This window comes from Erythrolamprus reginae, chromosome 10 (genome assembly GCF_031021105.1).
Source record: "Erythrolamprus reginae isolate rEryReg1 chromosome 10, rEryReg1.hap1, whole genome shotgun sequence".
NCBI lineage: Eukaryota > Metazoa > Chordata > Lepidosauria > Squamata > Dipsadidae > Erythrolamprus > Erythrolamprus reginae.
In genome coordinates, this window is record NC_091959.1 from 47,959,147 (window position 1) to 47,975,458 (window position 16,312).

Below are 16,312 nucleotides of genomic sequence, written 5' to 3' on the forward strand. Positions count from 1 at the left end.
TTCCCCCTCTTCTTCCTGTTCCTCTCTTCCTTCTTTCTCCCTCCCTTCTTCCTTCTTTCCTTCCTCCTTCCTTCTTTCCTTCCTTCCTTCTCCCCCCCTCGATTCCTTCTTTTCTTCTTTCTTTCCTTCCTTCCTCTTCCCTCCCTTCTTCCTTCTTTCCTTCCTTCCTTCTCCCTCAATTCCTTCTTTTCTTCTTTCTTTCCTTCTGCCCTTCCTCCTTCTTCCCCCTCTTCTTCCTGTTCCTCTCTTCCTTCTTTCTACCTCCCTTCTTCCTTCTTTCCTTCCTCCTTCCTTCTTTCCTTCCTTCCTTCTCCCTCCCTCGATTCCTTCTTTTCTTCTTTCTTTCCTTCCTTCCTCTTCCCTCCCTTCTTCCTTCTTTCCTTCTCTGTCCATTCCTTCTTTTCTTCTTTCCTTCTTTCTTTCCTCCCTCCCTCCCTTCTTCCATCTTTCCTTCCTTCTTTATCCCTCCATTTCTTCTTTCTTTCCTCCCTCCCTCTTTCTTCCCTCCCTTCTTCCTCCGTCCCTCCCTCCCTCCTTCCTTCTTCTTCACCCCTTCTTCCTCCGTCCCTCCCTCCCTTCTTCCCTTCCTTCCGTCTCCCTCCCTCCCTCCATTCCTTCTTTCTTTCCTCCCCTCTTCCTTCTTTCCTTCCTTCTTTCTCCCTCCATTTCTTCCTTCGTCCCTCCCTCCCTCCTTCTTCTTCCCTCCCTTCTTCCCTTCCTTCTCCCTCCCTCCATTCCTCCTTTTCTTCCTTCTTTCCTTCCTTCCTTCTTCCACCCTCCCTTCTTCCTTCTTTCCTTCCTTCTCCCATTCCTTCTTTTCTTCTTTCTTTCCTCCCTCCCTTTCTTCCCTCTCTTCTTCTTCCTCCCTCCTCCTTTCTTTCCTTCTCCCTGCCTCTATTTCTTCTTCCTTCCTCCCTCCTTCCTCCTCCTTCCTCCCTTCCTAAACAGGGCGAGCTTTTGGCTTTTCCACGCTGGATGATTCAGCCTCTTTCTGCCCCGGAGGTTGCGCGCGTGTGCGTGTCTTGCATTAGTCTCACTCCTTTTTTTCCCAGCTGCAAAGGTAGGGAGGCAGGCGTGGGCGGGGCTTGCCCAGGGAGGCGGAGCTTCGCGGAGACCCCGCCCCTTCCCGACCTTGTCCGGGGAACCGGCTCAGCCGGGCGAGCGGAGGAGAGATCGGCGCGTCTCGCACTCCGGGGAAAAGGTGAGGAGGATACGGGGGGCGGGGGGAACGGGGGAGACTGGAGGGTCGTGCATGCACACGTGCACCCGCAGACCCGTGCACGCTCTGCCGCCTTCCCTCCTTCCCTGGAAGGATGCAGAGAGAGGATGCAGGAAGGTGAGTCTTTCTCCTCCCGGCCACACACCTGCCATTTCATTTTTTTTATTTTTTATTTCATTTCATTTCTATTTTATTTTATTTTGTTTTATTTTATTTCTATTTTATTTTTTATTTTATTTCATTTCATCTCACTTTTTATTTCATTTCACTTTTTATTGCATTTCATTTTATTTATTTCATTTCTATTTTATCTTATTTGTTATTTTGCATTATTATTTATTTTTATTTTATTTTATTTATTTTTCAATGTTTTCCTCTTTTCTCCTACGCTCGGTGGGCTTGATGCAAGGGGCCGTTGGGGCAGTGAGGTGCAAGCATGGGAATGGCCCCACTTGGAAACCCCGGGCTTTGCATTAAAAGGCCCCGTTGGGCTCCTTTAGCTGGGTTCGGCCCACCTTCTTGGGCTTGCTCGATGTTGGCTAATCCTTTGCTGCCCCCAAGCTGCGGCTGCAGATACTGGTCGCCACTGGAGAGGGCCTGGCATTAGCTCCAGAGCCTACCTTGCAAGGATCTCAGGAGGACTGATTTCTTTCTCTCTCTCTCTCTCTCTCTCTCGTCTATATCTTTATCTCATCTATATCTACAGTATCTACCTACCTCTATCTATCTATCTATCTATCTATCTATCTATCTATCTATCTATCTATCTAGTCTATATATCTATCTCATCTATATTTACAGTATCTACCTACCTCTGTCTGTCTGTCTATCTATCTATCTATCTATCTATCTACCTACCTACCTACCTACCTACATCTCTCTCTCTCTCTCTCTCTCTCTCTATCTATCTATCTATCTAGTCTATATCTCTATCTCATCTATATCTACAGTATCTACCTACCTTTATCTATCTATCTATCTACCTACCTACCTACCTACCTACCTACCTACCTACATCTCTCTCTCTCTCTCTCTCTCTCTCTCTCTATCTATCTATCTATCTATCTATCTAGTCTATATCTCTATCTCATCTATATCTACAGTATCTACCTACCTCTATCTATCTATCTATCTATCTATCTATCTATCTATCTATCTAGTCTATATCTCTATCTCATCTATATCTACAGTATCTACCTACCTTTATCTATCTATCTATCTATCTATCTATCTATCTATCTATCTATCTAGTCTATATATCTATCTCATCTATATTTACAGTATCTACCTACCTCTGTCTGTCTGTCTATCTATCTATCTATCTATCTATCTACCTACCTACCTACCTACCTACATCTCTCTCTCTCTCTCTCTCTCTCTCTATCTATCTATCTATCTAGTCTATATCTCTATCTCATCTATATCTACAGTATCTACCTACCTTTATCTATCTATCTATCTACCTACCTACCTACCTACCTACCTACCTACCTACATCTCTCTCTCTCTCTCTCTCTCTCTCTATCTATCTATCTATCTATCTATCTATCTAGTCTATATCTCTATCTCATCTATATCTACAGTATCTACCTACCTCTATCTATCTATCTATCTATCTATCTATCTATCTATCTATCTAGTCTATATCTCTATCTCATCTATATTTACAGTATCTACCTACCTCTGTCTGTCTGTCTATCTATCTACCTACCTACCTACCTACCTACCTACATCTCTCTCTCTCTCTCTCTCTCTCTCTCTATCTATCTAGTCTATATCTCTATCTCATCTATATCTACAGTATCTACCTACCTTTATCTATCTATCTATCTATCTATCTATCTATCTATCTACCTACCTACCTACATCTCTCTCTCTCTCTCTCTCTATCTATCTATCTATCTATCTAGTCTATATCTCTATCTCATCTATATCTACAGTAACTACCTACCTTTATCTATCTATCTATCTACCTACCTACCTACCTACCTACATCTCTCTCTCTCTATCTATCTATCTATCTATCTATCTATCTAGTCTATATCTCTATCTCATCTATATCTACAGTAACTACCTACCTTTATCTATCTATCTATCTACCTACCTACCTACATCTCTCTCTCTCTCTCTCTCTCTCTCTCTCTATCTATCTATCCTTATCTATCTCATCTATATCTACCTATCTACCTACCTACCTACCTATCTCTTTATTTATCGTATCTCTCTTCTCTCTCTCTCTCTCTCTCTCTCTTTATCTATCATATCTATCTTCTCTCTCTCTCTCTCTTTATCTATCTTATCTATCCCATCCATCCATCCATGTATTTATATGCTACCCATCTCCCAATGGACTCAGGGCAGCTCACAGCCAAATACAGACAATGCAATATAAAACCACTAAAACAATTCAGAACAATTTAAAACCAGCAATTAAAACAATTTAAAAGGTTAAAAAATGCATATCTCTAGTATAATTTTTTTTAAAAATGGGGGCACTTGACATGCATCCAGCAATGTCCCCCCCAGCCAATCCAGCCATTTTGCAAAGGATCTACCCTGGGGATGGAAATGAGGGCATTTGGAAGGATCCAAGGATCTTTTTTTTCTCCCCAAAAGGACTGAGTCATGCCGGGAAATAAGTTGAGATCCGGATATAACTTTTCTTGCAGCCTTTTTTTTCCTTGCTCTTCTTTTCTTCCGCTGCAGTGGATGGATTGGGCTGAGTCAGTTTCTTCCCACCCACCCTGCGTGTTTCGAATCTAGTGCACAAGGAGGGGTTTGGGTTGAGTGGGCATCTGTGCAGCCTGATTGTTTTACCAGTATATATTAGGGACCCTCCTTGCCTCCTTGGATCAAATGGATCTCCCCTCTGACTTCCCCCTCCCATCAAAGTCAATTTCCCACCCACTCCTTTTCTCATCTAAGGACATATCCAATATCTTTGCTGCAGACATCTCTCACAACTGTCCAGTAAAAGGAATAAAAATATTAAAATGTTTTTTTTATATGTTTGGCAAGGTGTACATTGAATGTAAGCAAGGCGAAATCATGTCTATAAATTAAGATTTTATTGTACTGGCCAAAATTATTATTATTATTATTATTATTATTATTATTATTATTATTATTATGTCAATACAACACAGCAAATGAGATCACTATGCTGGATTATTATTATTATTATTATTATTATTATTATTATTATTATTATTATTTAGATTTGTATGCCGCCCCTCTCTGAAGACATTATTATTATTATTATTATTATTATTATTATTATTATTATTATGTCAGTACAACACAGCAAACGAGATCACTATGCTGGATTTTGTATTTCATCACCACTCGGGCGCTTCCCAAGCACCTAGGACTGCGTGATGTAGCGGCAAATTATGTGTGTGGATCCCAGTAAAGCAGCCTTTTGCAATTGACAGATGGAGATTTTTCCATCTGTCAATTGCAACATATTGTTATTATTGTTGTTGTTGTTGTTGTTGTTTTGCACTGCTTTTTCATCCTCTTTAAATGACTTGGCAGATTCTGGCAACGAGCTCCAAGGCTTAGTGTGGCTTTGAGGGATAGAAACGATGCTTCCTCAAATTATCTTTGGATGAATAGCCATCCCCCCATTCAAGATTTCAGAGCCTTTTCACCAAATCTTGGGTTGGCCCCCGAAGTTGTAAGGATGATCAAAGTTGAGTTGATATTTTCTGCAGACTGGAGGAAAAGGACAAAGGGGAATATAAAAATATAGGCCAGCAGTTTTAGAGGGTGTTTAAAAAAATAATAATTTATCTTCGGTCTTAAGTATCTTTTCGGTGCAATTTGGAATGTCTCCATTGTGGTTTGATTGGTATAAAGCAGTGTTTCCCAACCTTGGCAACTTGAAGGTATTTGGACTTCAACTCCCAGAATTCCCCATGCTGGCTGGGGAATTCTGGCAGTTGAAGTCCAAATACCTTCAAGTTGCCAAGGTTGGGAAACACTGGTATAAAAAATAAAAATCTGAGCACCTCCAAAGTTGTTATCGGGGAGCTTTTTACTCTGTTATCTGAATTAAATACAGGGTAAAATTTGTAGGCCGTTGCAGTTTTTAATAATCAACATTTTGTAACAAAGTGAATTTTCACTATTTAAAAAAAATCCAGCTTGCTTTATTTATTTATTTATTTATTTATTTATTTATTGGATTTGTATGCCGCCCCTCTCCGGAGACTCGGGGCAGCTAACAGCAACAACAAAGCAGTGTACAATAGTAGTCTGATGCTAGAAACAATTAAAAACCCATTAATATAAAAAACCAAACATTCATACATATATACCATGCATAGAATTATAAAGGCCTAGGGGGAAGTGGGTCTCAATTCCCCCATGCCTGACGGCAGAGGTGGGTTTTAAGTAGCATTCGAAAGGCAAGGAGGGTGGGGGCAATTCTAATCTCTGGGGGGAGTTGGTTCCAGAGGGCCGGGGCCGCCACAGAGAAGGCTCTTCCCCTGGGTCCCGCCGAGCAACATTCTTTAGTTGACGGGACCCGGAGAAGATCCACTCTGTGGGACCTAACTGGTCGCTGGGATTCGTGCAGCAGAAGGCGGTCCCTGAGATAATCTGGTCCGGTGCCATGAAGGGCTTTATAGGTCATAACCAACACTTTGAATTGTGATCGGAAACTGATCGGCAACCAATACAGACTGCAGAGTGTTGGTGTGACATGGGCATATTTGGGAAAGCCCATGATTGCTCTCGCAGCTGCATTCTGCACGATCTGGAGTTTCCGAACACTTTTCAAAGGTAGCCCCATGTAGAGAGCGTTACAGTAGTCGAGCCTCGAGGTGATGAGGGCATGAGTGACTGTGAGCAGTGACCTCCGGTCCAAGTAGGGTCGCAACTGATGCAGGGAATCCTTACCAAACTTCACCCTGCTAGCTAATTTTTCTATTTAGGATTAGCTTTTAATGTGGAAAGGATGCAGCTAGATGAAGGCAAGTCTGACAGGGAGGTTGAAAAAAAAATCCCTTATAAAACCTGGATGCTTTTTAAATCCATTTATTTATAGCATCGGCTAAAATAGCATCCTTTCTCTCTCTCTCTCTCTAGTTTCCAAAGCTTGTGCTTAACCAGAAAGATTAAAACTTAAAACCAAAGAGGTTTTGTTCCTTGTCGTCCAATTCTTTCTGCATCCTGCCCCTTCCAGAAGGGATGGACTTCAGGTCCCATCATCCTTAGCCAGGGCAGATAGGGCCCGGAGTCCTTTGTGAGCTTGATGTGATTCCTGGATCATCCGGTACTTTTCCTGAAGGTTTCAGATTAAATAATTTGGAATATACGGTTGTCCATGGAGAAATTTGGTTTAAGGTTTGGATGAAAAGCGGGGGGGGGGGGATATATATATTTTTTTAAAGGAAATTTAAATATGTCAAAGGGTTAAATAAGGTTCAGGAGGGAAATGTTTTTAATAGGAAAATGAACACAAGAACAAGGGGACAAAATCTGAAGTTAGTTGGGGGAAAGATGAAAAGCAACATGAGAAAATATTATTTTACTGAAAGAGTAGTAGATGCTTGGAACAAACTTCCAGCAGACGTGGTTGGTCAATCCACAGTAACAGAATTTAAACATGCCTGGGGAAAAACATACCGTAGATCCATCCTAAGATAAAATAGTATAAGGGCAGGCTAGATGGACCAGGAGGTCTTTTTCTGCCGTCAGTCTTCTATGTTTCAAGGCCCATCATCCTTAGCCAGGGCAGATAGGGCCTGGAGTCCTTTGTGAGCTTGATGTAATTCCTGGATCATCCGGTACTTTCCCTGAAGGTTTCAGATTAAATAATTTGGAATATACAGTTGTCCATGGATAAATTTGGTTTAAAATTTGGATTAAAAGCGGGGGGAAATATATATATTTTTTTAAAAAGGAAGGATCAACTTCTCCTGTTTCCATGGCAACAGTCAAGCGGCCTAGCAGTTACAGGACCATCCATCCTTTATTAGTAAGCACAGTAGTTTATTTCAGAAAGCCGATTTATTTCTCTGGAAACCCATTTTCTCCTTTATTTTCCTCTTTTACCCTAAAAAGGGGACAACCAATGCAGAATGTGACACATTACCTGTGGAAAAACTAGAATGGAAACCGAATGGCCATTTAAAAAATGAATTTATTGTCTCCGGGGCTGGATTTTAGATTTTTTAAAAAATTAGGATATGCCTTTCCATCAAGATTTTTGTGGGTTTGTTTTGGATTTTTCTTTGTCGTGCGAAGTTATGAAGATAATTAATATTTGTTGATTCTTAGAAATAGATTTTCGGATTTGCCCCTTTGACATTTAAATATGTCAAATGGTTAAATAAGGTTCAGGAGGGAAGTGTTTTTAATAGGAAAGTGAACCCAAGAACAAGGGAGGGAGGGAGGGAGGGAGGGAGGGAGGGAGGGAGGGAGGAAGGAAGGAAGGAAGGAAAAATAGGAAGAATGAGAGGGAGGGAGGGAGGGAAGGAAGGAAGGAAAAATAGGAAGAATGGGAGGGAGGGAGGGAAGGAAGGAAGGAAAGAAGGAAGGAAGGAAGGAAAAATAGGAAGAATGGGAGGGAGGGAAGGAAGGAAAGAAGGAAAGAAGGAAGGAAGGAAGGAAGGAAAAATAGGAAGAATGGGAGGGAAGGAAGGAAGGAAGGAAGAGCCATACTGAATCAGGCCAAAGCCCATCGAGTCCAGCATTGTGTGTCCCACAGTGGTCCCCCAATTGTCCATGGGGATCTTGAGCAGAAAGAGAAGGCAAAACCCTCCGTTTTCCTTAACCCCCCAAAAGTGATACCCAAGGGAACCCTGCCTGCCTCAACCAACATAGAGGCGACACTTGGACATCCGTTTCAATAACCACTGATACACATGAGGTCTCATGAGATCTAGTTGCAACCAGGCATGCTTTTGGTGCCCAGATATCTCTTCCTTGTTGCTCGGTTGTGCAAAGCAACAATAACTTGGGTCAATCATGGTTAAGAAGACATGGGTGAGATATCCTGTCCTCTTCTCTCTTCTCTTGCAGGAAAAACCGAGCAGCGATGTTGGTGTTAACTCTGGTCTCTGTTTGACAATTCCTACCTCTCTACCTCATTCTGGGACCAGCTTAAGATGCGTGCGTGGGCAGCTGTGACCAGCACCCTGGTCTTCATCGGGATGGACATAACATTGACCACCCTGTTGTACGAACACAACCGCCACAGTAGGACCATCCTTCAGGATCTCAAGCACTTCAATATCTTCGACTCCATGTTGGATATTTGGGGGTCTTGCTTGTACCGCAGCTGCCTGCTCTTGGGGGCTTCCATCGGGGTGGCCAAAAACACCAGCTATGGTCCCAAACGGTTGAAAGGATCCAGGTTCTTCATCATCTTGGTCTGTCTGGCGATTGGGATTTATGCCCTGGTCAAATTGCTTCTTTTTTCTGAAGTGAGGAAGACCATCAGGGATCCTTGGTTTTGGAGTTTGTTCGCCTGGACTTACATCTCGTTGGTGGCCACCTTCTCCTTGTGGCAGCTACTCTCCCTTGTGACCCCTGCCAGGGATACCTTGGGGATCAATGCGGAATCCAGGGCTGAAACAGAAGACGTGGGGGACCCCAGTTCTCCTGGGGTTCGGGGAAAGAAAGAGGAGGCCTCAGCTGCCACCATTTGTAAACTCCTGTCCTACACCAGACCGGATGTCCACTTCCTTGTGGTGGCCTTCTTCTTCCTCTTACTAGCTGCTTTAGGTAAGTGCTTTGGGTGCAAAAATAGAAGCACGTGGAACTATTCTGTCCCAGTTACAAACGTAGCAAACACACAGTTTGGACGAGCTTAATTTAATCAATAAACCGCTGCTAATAACTGGCTTAGTAGTGGAGACACACACAAATCCAAACACAATTTTTTTCTTAGAAAAATCTCAGCTGCTAATTAAATTGTCATGAGCAGCTGGCATAAGTCCAGAAAGTCTGACTGTCGAGAAGTTGCTTCTAAGTTCTAAGTTGCTTCTCTCCTTATTTAGTTTCCACCCATTGCTTCTTGTTCTACCCTCAGGTGCTTTAGAGCAGTGTTTCCCAACCTTTTTTGAGCCGCGGCACATTATTAATATTTTCAAAATTCTGGGGAACACTGAAGGGGGTGGTGGGGGGCGGGGCTAAAGAAAAGTTTGGACAAAAAAAAAATCTCTTCCTCCATTTCACTCTATTTCTCCCTCCCTCTTTCTCTCTCTTCCTTCCCTTCTTTCTCTCTCCATCCCTCTTTCTTTCTTCCTCTTTTTTGCTCTTTCTCTCTCCCTCCTTCTCTCCCTCCATATCTTTCCCTCTCCCTCCTTCCCCCCTCTCTTTCTCTCTCTTGCTTTCTTTCCCTCTCTTTCTCTTACTTTCTTTCTCTCTCATTCTCTCTCCCCTCCTTTTTCTCTCTCTCTCTTTCTCTCTCGTTCACCATGCCGGCAACAGAGAGAAAAAGAAAGAGAGAGAGAGAGCTGGAGAGAGAATGGAGAGCGCCGTTGTCTTCGCCTCCGCCCGCCGGCTCTGCAGCTAAGAGGCAACAGCAGCCATCAGCCTCCTCGCCCTCCCAGACGTTCCCAGCGCCCGGCCACGCGCCGCCTCCCATTAGCCCGGCTGACCTTTCCCTGCTGCCGTTTTCTCTTCATGGCGCAAAGCCACACAGTCCCGGACTCCCGGATCGCTCGCTTTTCCGGCCAGCAAGCGCGGCGCGGCGCTTTCCTGGGCAGATGGCTTTGCTGACCGGAGAAGCGAGCGAGGGGAGCCGGCGGGCGGAGGCGAAGACAACGGCGCCTTCCATTCTCTCTCCGGCAGCGAAGGAGAGGGGGCGGATCACGCCCCAAGACAGGAGGCGGAGGAGGAGGAGAGTGGGCGGATCGGGCGGGCAATGGGGCAGGGCAGGGCAGAGAAGGGCAGGGCAGAGAAGCCAGGGGCGCGTTTGGCCAGAGGCACCGTGGGGAGGCAGGGGCGGCTCCCTTTACTCCTACTGCCGGACCTCCCCGCCCCTGCCTCCTTTTTCCCGCCTTCCTTCTTTGGGGCCCAGCTGGAAACAGCTGCATCGGGCTGCGAGTGGAAGCTCCAGGTCGGAGGCACTGGCGGTCCGGCACTGGCAGTGCCCCGCCCACCTGGAGCTTCCTGCGGCACACCTGACCGTGTCTCGCGGCACACTACTGTGCCGCGGCACACCGGTTGGGAAACGCTGCTTTAGAGAATAGCTTGACTCCTTCTTCTTTGTGGCAACCCCTGAGATACTGGAAGGCTGCTATCATGTCTCCCCTGGTCCTTCTTTTCATTAAACTAGCCATGTCCAGTTCCTGCAACCGTTCTTCATATGTTTTAGCCTCCAGTCCCCTAATCGTCTTTGTTGCTCTTCTCTGCACTCTTTCCAGAGTCTCAACGTCCTTTTTGCATCGTGGCAATCAAAACTGAATGCAGTTCTGAATTTAGTTAGTTAGTTAGTTAGTTAGTTAGTTAGTTAGTTAGTTAGTTAGTTAGTTAGTTAGTCCAATACATAATATACATTGAAGAGAATAGATATGTAATAATATAAATAAAGAAAAAAATAGAAGAAAAGATATAAAAGTAGAGGTGAACATATTTGAAAGGAAGAAAAGATAAATGAGATAAGGAGAGACAATTGGACAGGGGGACGGAAGGCACACTGGTGCACTTATGCACGCCCCTTACTGACCTCTAAGGAACCTAGAGAGGTCAATCGTGGATAGTCTAAGGGAGAAATGTTGGGGGTTAGGGGTTGACCCTACTGAGTCCGGTAATGAGTTCCACGCTTCGACAACTCGGTTGCTGAAGTCATATTTTTTACAGTCAAGTTTGGAGCGGTTAATATTAAGTTTGAATCTGTTGCGTGAATGCAAATCTTTTGAGGCTTGGGAAAGAAATTGCTCTAAAGTTGACCCTAAAATCTTTGGCTTTATGTCCTGGTTGGCTTTTCACTTTTATTCTAATTTTATTTTTTTGTTTTTTGGATTCCCAACAGGAGAAACCTTCCTTCCATACTACACCGGCCAGGCCATTGATGGGATAGTCATCCAGAAATCCATGGACCACTTTTCCAAGGCGGTGGTGATCATGGCGTGCCTAGCCATCGGAAGGTAGCTTCGTTAGAGCGTTCGTGTGCTTGCTACCTTATAGCCAGAATAATAATAATAATACAGTAATAATAATAATAATAATAATAATAACAACAACAACAACAACAACAACAACAACTACAACTACAACAACAATAATTGTTCTGTTGGGCTCTCTGGTACACTCCTTTCAAAAGTTCACAGGTACAAATTTCAGACACACACACGTTTGAAAATTCAAAACAATGTTCTTTATAATGAAAATTCACTTAAACCAAGCCCTCTTTTGGTATAGCAAAGAGCACTCGTCTCCAAACAAACTGGTAATTGGTACAAGTCCCTTATCAGTTCTGTGATACTTCACAGTCCTTCTTCTTTCACAAAGTGAAACACACTTTGCTCTGGTTTAATTTCCAAGCGGGGGAAAATCAGCACACAAAAGGTCAAAGTCAGTAAAGCAGTCATGAAACACAAGGATCAGATAATCCTCCACAATGGCCAAACCCATGGGCTGCTATTTATAGCAGCCTCACTAATGACCACAGCCCCACCCAACCACAGGTGGCCTCATTTTCTTTGATAATCATCTCTCAGTTGTTGCTGCCTATGCATCGCTCTCCGCATGCGTGGCTGTATCATTAACTCTTGTTCCGAATCCAAGGAGGAGCTAGATAATTGATCTCCTTCTGAGCTGTCTGCCACACTCTCCTCCTCCCTGTCACTCATGTCTTCTTGGTCAGAGGAGCCTTCATCAGCAGATTCCACCAGGGGCAAAACAGGGCTGCAGCATGTGCATGTCTCCCCCACATCCACAGTCCTTGGGGCAGGAGCTGGGCCAGAGCTAACCACAACAACAACAAATAATAATAATTAATAATAATAATAATAATAATAATAATAATTTATTTACAATGCCCTTTTAACAAAGGGCATAACAGCATGTTAGCAATAGCACTTTTTAACAGAGCCAGCCTATTGTCCCCACAAACTGGGTCCTCATTTTACCCACCTCGGAAGGATGGAAGGCTGAGTCAACCTTGAGCTGGTGATGAGATTTGAACCGCTGACCTGCAGATCTAGCAGTTAGTAGCCTGCAGTACTACACTCTACCCACTGCATCACTTCAGCTGAAACAAAGAAACATAGAAGACTGATGGCAGAAAAAGACCTCCTGGTCCCTCTAGTCTGCCCTCATACTATTTCCTGTATTTTATCTTACAATGGATATATGTTTATCCCAGGCATGTTTAAATTCAGTTACTGTGGATTTACCAACCACGTCTGCTGGAAGTTTGTTCCAAGGATCTACTACTCTTTCAGTAAAATAATATTTTCTCATGTTGCCTTTGATCTTTCCCCCAACTAACTTCAGATTGTGTCCCCTTGTTCTTGGGTTCACTTTCCTATTAAAAACACTTCCCTCCTGAACCTTATTTAACCCTTTGACATATTTAAATGTTTCGATCATGTCCCCCCTTTTCCTTCTGTCCTCCAGACTCTACAGATGGAGTCCATGAAGTCTTTCCTGATACGTTTGATGCTTAAGACCTTCCACCATTCTTGTAGCCCGTCTTTGGACCCCTTCAATTTTGTCAATCTCTTTTTGTAGGTGAGGTCTCCAGAACTGGACACAGTATTATTCCAAATGTGGTCTCACCAGCGCTCTATATAAGGATATCACAATCTCCCTCTTCCTGCTTGTTATACCTCTAGCTATGCAGCCAAGCATCCTACTTGCTTTTCCTACTGCCCGACTACACTGCTCACCCATTTTGAGACTGTCAGAAATCACGACCCCTAAATCCTTCTCTTTTGAGGTTTTTGCTAACACAGAACTGCCAATGCAATACTCAGATTGAGGATTCCTTTTCCCCAAGTGCATTATTTGACATTTGGAAACATTAAACTGCAGTTTCCATTGACCATTTATCTAGTAAAGCTAAATTATTTACCGTATTACAAACCCCTCCAGGAATATCATGCCAAAGGTCCAGATTTTATTCCTGTCCAGTAACTATTTTGCAGAATATTCTCTCTTGGTTTTAAAATTGCATTTGAATGTAATGTTTGGGAGCAAAATCTGAGTTGAATCCTACAGGTGTCTCTCCGAAGCATTTTTTTCCTCTTCTTCTTTTTTTTTTTAATAAACTTTATTGATTTTCTTAAAATTGACAAACATACAAGCACACATTTAACATAAAATTGGGGTTGGAAATACCCCGCTTCTTCAAGAAGTCAAATTGCAATAAGGAAAAGAGAATACATTATTAATATGTTAAGTCAACCTATTACTTTAAGTGAAAGGAAGAAATTTTATGTTACCTTATTATAAAAAAAACACCACAAACTTCATATCTAAGCAAAGTACAAACACAAAAATTAAATCCTAACCATACTACTATTGTGCATTTTTAATTCTTCTTTTTGTCTATCCATGTATACACTTTATTCCAAATCACATAAAATTCAGATTCTTCTTGGTTATTTAACCGTCTTGTCATCATATCCATTTCAGCGCAGTCTAATATTTTCTTAATAACTTCCTCCTCTTTCGGAATATCTTCCCCCTTCCAATTTTGCGCATATACTATCCTGGCTGCTGTCGTTATGTGAATAACTAGATGTAAAATATCTTTCTTATATTTCTGTTTGGTTATATAGGTATAACCAGCATTTTTCCTCTCTTCTTAATAGTGTACAGGTAATCCTGAGCTTAGGGGTGTTGCTTTGTTGGTCTCTGTCGATCCTATAACATCTCTTATCTGCAATCAGCTCATTTACCGCAGGTATCCGAGGCGGCCTTTTCACCCTGATCTTTGCCAGATTGAATATACGGCTTCGTAACAAACTGTTCCGGTCGCTAATGGTGCAGGAAATGAATTTCTTTGACGAAAATCTCACCGGTGAGTTTTTATTTCGGGCGAGGTGAGGAATGGGGATCCCATCAGTCTGCAAATATTGACCAGTTGCAAAATCACTGACCATGCTCCCTGGGAATTGTAGTTCGAAACAATCTGTAGACTTAGATTGAACGCATTTAAACCAGGTTGAACGCATCTGGACCAGTGTTTCGCAACTTTTTTTTTGTGAAGAAAATATCATCTTTATTGAAGATAAATAGGGGAGGGGATACATAAAGCAAAAGGATTATGCAAATATTGGTACAAATGTATATGAATTTAGAGTATATAGTTATAAATCATAAAACACGCTTACATATGTTCTGTCGGGCTCTCTGGTAGAATCCTCCCAAAAATTCACAGGTACAAATTTCAGACACACACACGTTTGAAAATTCAAAACAATGTTCTTTATAACGAAAGTTCACTTAAACCAAGCCCTCTTTTGGTATAGCAAAGAGCCCTGGTCTCCAAACAACCTGGTAATTGGTACAAGTCCCTTATCAGTTCTGTGATACTTAGCTTGCAGCTGGGAGGTAATTCACAGTCCTTCTTCTTTCACAAAGTGAAACACACTTTGCCCTGGTTTAGTTTCAAAGCAGGGAAAAAGCAGCACACAAAAGGTCAAAGTCAGTAAAGCAGTCACGAAACACAAGGATCAGATAATCCTCCACAGTAGCCAAACCCACAGGCTGCTCTTTATAGCAGCCTCACTAATGACCACAGCCCCACCCAACCACAGGTGGCCTCATTTTCTTTGATAATAATCTCTCAGTTGTTGCTGCCTGTGCATCGCTCTCCGCATGCGTGGCTGTATCATTAACTCTTGTTCTGAATCCAAGGAGGAGCTAGAGAATTGATCTCCTTCTGAGCTGTCTGCCCCACTCTCCTCCTCCCTGTCACTCATGTCTTCTTGGTCAGAGGAGCCTTCATCAGCACATTCCACTGGGGGCAAAACAGGCCTGCAGCATGTGGACGTCTCCCCCACATCCACAGTCCTTGGGGCAGGAGCTGGGCCAGAGCTAACCACAACAACATATATAGGAGAAAATAAAGCTAAAGAGAGAGAAAGAGAAGGAAGAAAAAAGGAAGAGGGATGAGGAGAGGAAAAATTAAAAATAAAAGAAAGAAGAAGAAAGAAGAGATACATTCATATCTATAAATTTATCAGATGTCGTAAATAGTGTCATCTTATCTGTTGACCCGTTCACGCTACAACTATTAAGATCTTTACTATCAGCGTAGATGAAAGTTTTGAGTTTCTCAACTTTACAACATGTGGACTTAGAAACATAGAAGATTGATGGCAGAAAAAGACCTCCTGGTCCATCTCGTCTGCCCTTATGCTACTTCCTGTATTTTATCTCAGGATGGATCTATGTTTATCCCAGGCATGTTTCAATTCAGTTCCTGTGGATTCTTCCTTCCTTCCTTCCTTCCTTCCTTCCTTCTTTCCTTAAAAACATAGAAACATAGAAGATTGACGGCAGAAAAAGACCTCCTGGTCCATCTCGTCTGCCCTTATGCTACTTCCTGTATTTTATCTCAGGATGGATCTATGTTTATCCCAGGCATGTTTCAATTCAGTTCCTGTGGATTCTTCCTTCCTTCCTTCCTTCCTTCCTTCCTTCCTTCCTTCCTTCCTTCCTTCCTTCCTTCCTTCTTTCCTTAAAAACATAGAAACATAGAAGATTGACGGCAGAAAAAGACCTCCTGGTCCATCTCGTCTGCCCTTATACTATTTCCTGTATTTTATCTCAGGATGGATCTATGTTTATCCCAGGCATGTTTCAATTCAGTTCCTGTGGATTGGCCAACCACGTCTGCTGGAAGTTTGTTCCAAGCATCTACTTCAGTCAAATATTTTCTCATGTTGCTTCTGATATTTCCCCCAACTGACCTCAGATTGTGTCCCCTTGTCCTTGGGTTCACTTTCCTATTAAAAACACTTCCCCCCTGAACCTTATTGAACCCTTTCACATATTTGAATGTTTCGATCACGTCCCCCCAGAGTTTAAAAGTTTCTGAAACTTGAGAATATTGGCTTTGTTGGAAAACCAAAATCCTAATACTTTTTTCAGTGCTGTTTTCTCTAGATTTCATTCCCT

The 16,312-nt window shown here is 42.8% G+C and overlaps 1 protein-coding gene across 1 annotated transcript in view; it reads left to right on the plus strand.

The window, feature by feature from the left end:
• Positions 1-1,070: 1,070 nt before the first annotated feature.
• ABCB9 (ATP binding cassette subfamily B member 9) overlaps positions 1,071-16,312 on the plus strand; it is a 33,269-nt gene continuing 18,027 nt past the window's right edge. The window contains exons 1-4 of the mRNA XM_070763219.1: positions 1,071-1,201; positions 8,252-8,956; positions 11,211-11,325; positions 14,077-14,207. Coding sequence (XP_070619320.1) covers positions 8,338-8,956; positions 11,211-11,325; positions 14,077-14,207 — 865 coding nt within the window. The 5' untranslated portion in view covers positions 1,071-1,201; positions 8,252-8,337. The remainder of the gene's footprint in view (positions 1,202-8,251; positions 8,957-11,210; positions 11,326-14,076; positions 14,208-16,312) is intronic.